Source organism: Pteropus vampyrus, unplaced genomic scaffold, assembly GCF_000151845.1.
Source record: "Pteropus vampyrus isolate Shadow unplaced genomic scaffold, Pvam_2.0 Scaffold154, whole genome shotgun sequence".
Classification (NCBI taxonomy): Eukaryota; Metazoa; Chordata; class Mammalia; order Chiroptera; family Pteropodidae; genus Pteropus; species Pteropus vampyrus.
Window position 1 is genome coordinate 92,094 of NW_011888935.1, and position 3,313 is coordinate 95,406.

The following is a 3,313-nucleotide window of genomic DNA, read 5'->3' on the forward strand; positions in this document are numbered from 1 at the left end:
CTACAAACTAGGGGTATGCACACTGTCCCCACGGCCATAGAACCTACTAGGTAATGAATAGACGACTACTGCTACAATCGGTAATTTTATTATGATGATCTCTGGTCCTCCCTGTCTCCCTGAGCGGGAGGTGAAGCCAGTATCAACTCCCTCAAGGCAAAAGAGGAAAAATCAGGGTAAGCAACGGTGCCTGGAAACCGCCTGATTGTTTGCCCTCACGGGAGCAGCAAAGGGAGGCATCTCAAAACACAAGGCAAAACAAAAGCTAAAAACAACCCCCTGAGTGTGTTCATCTCGCTAGCGTGTCCTTCATCTTCTCCCAGCTCCCAGTTTCCCCAGCCGTTCATCCCGTGAGATGTGAGACGTTTCCAAACCTTCAGTCACTCCAGCTGTTCTCTGCCCCTGCTGCGGTCCATCCGTTCCTCAGGGGCCACACCTCGCTCTGGGCGTGAACTCACTGGTCCAGAGCATCACGATGAGATGCAGACCTCCTTCGTCCTGGCCCTCGGACTTCTATTATTGCATCGCTTTTTTTTTTTTTTTTTTTTTTATGTCACGTCACTCAGTTTCTATAATGAAGACTTTGGTGAACTATAATCCTTGACATTATCCCCATGAGGGGACATAAGACCAGTTCCCCTCTCCTGCCTTCCAAAAGAACCAACTCCCCAACCACAGCTGACCGAGAGCTAATCATATGTTTACAATACAATTTGGGGGCTTTTAAAAAATAATTTTTTTTCTGGTTTTTAAAAACAATAATGTGTCATGGTTGAAAATTTGGGAAATAAGTAAAAGAATAAGAAGAGAATCACTTATGATTGCATAATCCACAATAGCTAATGTTAATCGTTTGGTGAATTTTCTTCACATGTAAGTATGTGTGATATTCTTTTCATAACTGAATCTATACTATTAAACATCCTTATTATTTTCACTTAACCTTAGTTCTTCTAAAATGTAGATGAGAATGGAAGTATTATATGTCATATAATTATAATTTTAAAAGCCTTTTGTTCTTAAATATTCAAGTGTCTTCACTTATTCACCAATTCAAATAACAATAATGTTTTTAATACAGAATTAATTCACCGTGGTGAAGAGTTTTGTATTTAAATCTTTGTCAGCATCTGATCCTTTTCTCAGGCCATAGAAGTGAATTACTTTTCTTGCGTGTTAATTGTTTATATTGTGCAAGGTGGGTCCTCTGATGGACAAAACCAAATTCAGACAATACGTTTGTGTGAATTAGGAATGCGTCAGAAGCAGGAAACTACACCTAGAGTCACGTAAACAAATAAGGATTTGTTTTTCTCCATAGTGAGCAATGTGAAGGCAGGTGGCTGCAGGCACTGGCTCAGTGGCCGGCATCTCTGGGCGTTTTTAGCCTTTCCTTCCAGCCCCAAACGTCAACCATGCATTCAAGTAAGGAAGTCAGGAAGAGGCCAAGAATGCCAACCACGATGTCCCTTTAATCAGGAAAAGGAGACGGCTTCTCAGTCACCCAATGCCCTTCAGCATGGATCTCATTGTCTAGAACCGACTGGTCACATGGGCGCCCATCGGGGCTGGAGAGTCTAAGAAAGCAGATGTCTGTCTTGGCATCGGGCACATTGCAGCCTCAAACAAAAGCAGGATTGTTTTGCAAGGAGAGGGAGGGAGAGAGGAGATGGGGCGGGCGACCAAAAGTACGTGCCCCAAGTTTATTTAACATCCCTAGAGTGGAGGATGCATTGTCCCTGTCACCCCACTTTCTCTACACCTTCAGATGTCGATGGGGTAGATTTACGCACTGCTTGCTCTTATAAATTTTTCAGCAGTTTTGTATAATTTTAAAAAGCTACTCTACCTAAAGAGCATTCATTTCCTGGATGGAGCCATTTAATTTAAGGTAAATAACTGGATTACCTGAGTGCTCGCTTCCTCCGATAACTTGAAGTTGTTTTAATGCAGCCATAAGCCTGGGGGAGAAAGCATAAATGAAGTGCCGCTTTCAGCTAAAAATAAAGAGAAAACATTTTAATTTCTCCAACCTATTGCAAACTAATAAATACATGAAAGGAACAACCTGGCAAAATAAATTTGTCTCCTGGGTTATCAAACCATTCTCAGCATCTCACCGTGGAAGAAAATCCAAGGTTTAGCTTTGAAATCTCAGTGGTGTGCTTAATGCGAAGGGCATCGGAGCTATGTTTTGTTATAGCTGGGAAATGCAGAAATGGTTTATGTTAAATAATACTTTGAACTGAAGACATTAAAGAACCAATCGCTTGCTTTTTTCCATTGTTGTTCAGTACAAAACCCCAAAGGATTTTCACTTCAGATAGAGGTCTCCTCTTTCCTTTGTAGGATTCCAAGGCTGCTCGATTGCTTTTCCTCAAAAAAACAGCTTTGATCAAAAACATCAGATTAACCTAGATCTCAAAACTGGCATCAACTAATTTTCACTTCCACTCAGGATGGTGGTCTTCACACACTGCAGTTATCCAAAGGCAGGATGACGTGAGGATGGGACGCTAAATATTGCAAAGACGGCTACAAAGAAAAGAGATTAGAACCTTAAAAGTGCGGGGGGTGGGGATGGGCACCCATTCACACACAGAGTGTTCTAAGTTATTATACGGCGAGGTCATCTTTTACCCCCGTGTGACTCTTAATACGCAGCGCGTCCCCACTGTCCTTCTTGCTCAGGGCATTTCATTTTTACTTACAGGAAGGCAAGATCATGCCAGTTAAATACGAAGAAAATTCTCTCATCTGGGTGGCCGTAGACCAGCCTGTGAAGGACAACAGCTTCTTGAGTTCCAAAGTCACAGAACTCTGTGGCGACCTTCCTATTTTCTGGCTTAAGCCAACATATCCAAAAGGTAACATTTCATGTTCTCTTAATGCTGCCTGGAGTTCTGCCTGTGCCTGGGGGGTTCCTGCGAGGCCCTCCGCAGGCCTGAGGTGTAACGGGAAGACACATCAGGACGCGGGGCGCGGCCCGGCAGTGTCGCCATAACCGGCGAGGGAGATGGAGGGAAGGGAAGTGACCGCCTTGCACGGGGTCAACGGGAAGCGGATCACGGAGTCGGCGCCGCGACATTATCCGCAGTGTTTACTTAGGGCACCCCCACGGCTTTCCTCCCTGCCCCTTAATCTCAGTTGTTTGCACTTTCCAATTTTACGGTTTAGTTTTCATTCCTAAGGCACAGAATCAAGGGGACTAAGGAGCTGGCACACTGCCAAATCCTTAGGATGTTCAAACCTAGAATTATGGGGCAGGTGAAAGCTGCCGTGGGCACAGGTCGGGATTCTTCGAGGATCAAGC

General features: G+C 44.2%; 1 protein-coding gene across 2 annotated transcripts in view; it reads left to right on the top strand.

Moving 5' to 3' along the window:
• Positions 1-3,313, top strand: part of CNMD (chondromodulin) — a 34,882-nt gene that overhangs the window by 22,793 nt on the left and 8,776 nt on the right. For both annotated transcript variants that reach the window (XM_011369730.2, XM_011369731.2), the window contains exon 5: positions 2,714-2,867. In XM_011369730.2, coding sequence (XP_011368032.1) covers positions 2,714-2,867 — 154 coding nt within the window. The remainder of the gene's footprint in view (positions 1-2,713; positions 2,868-3,313) is intronic.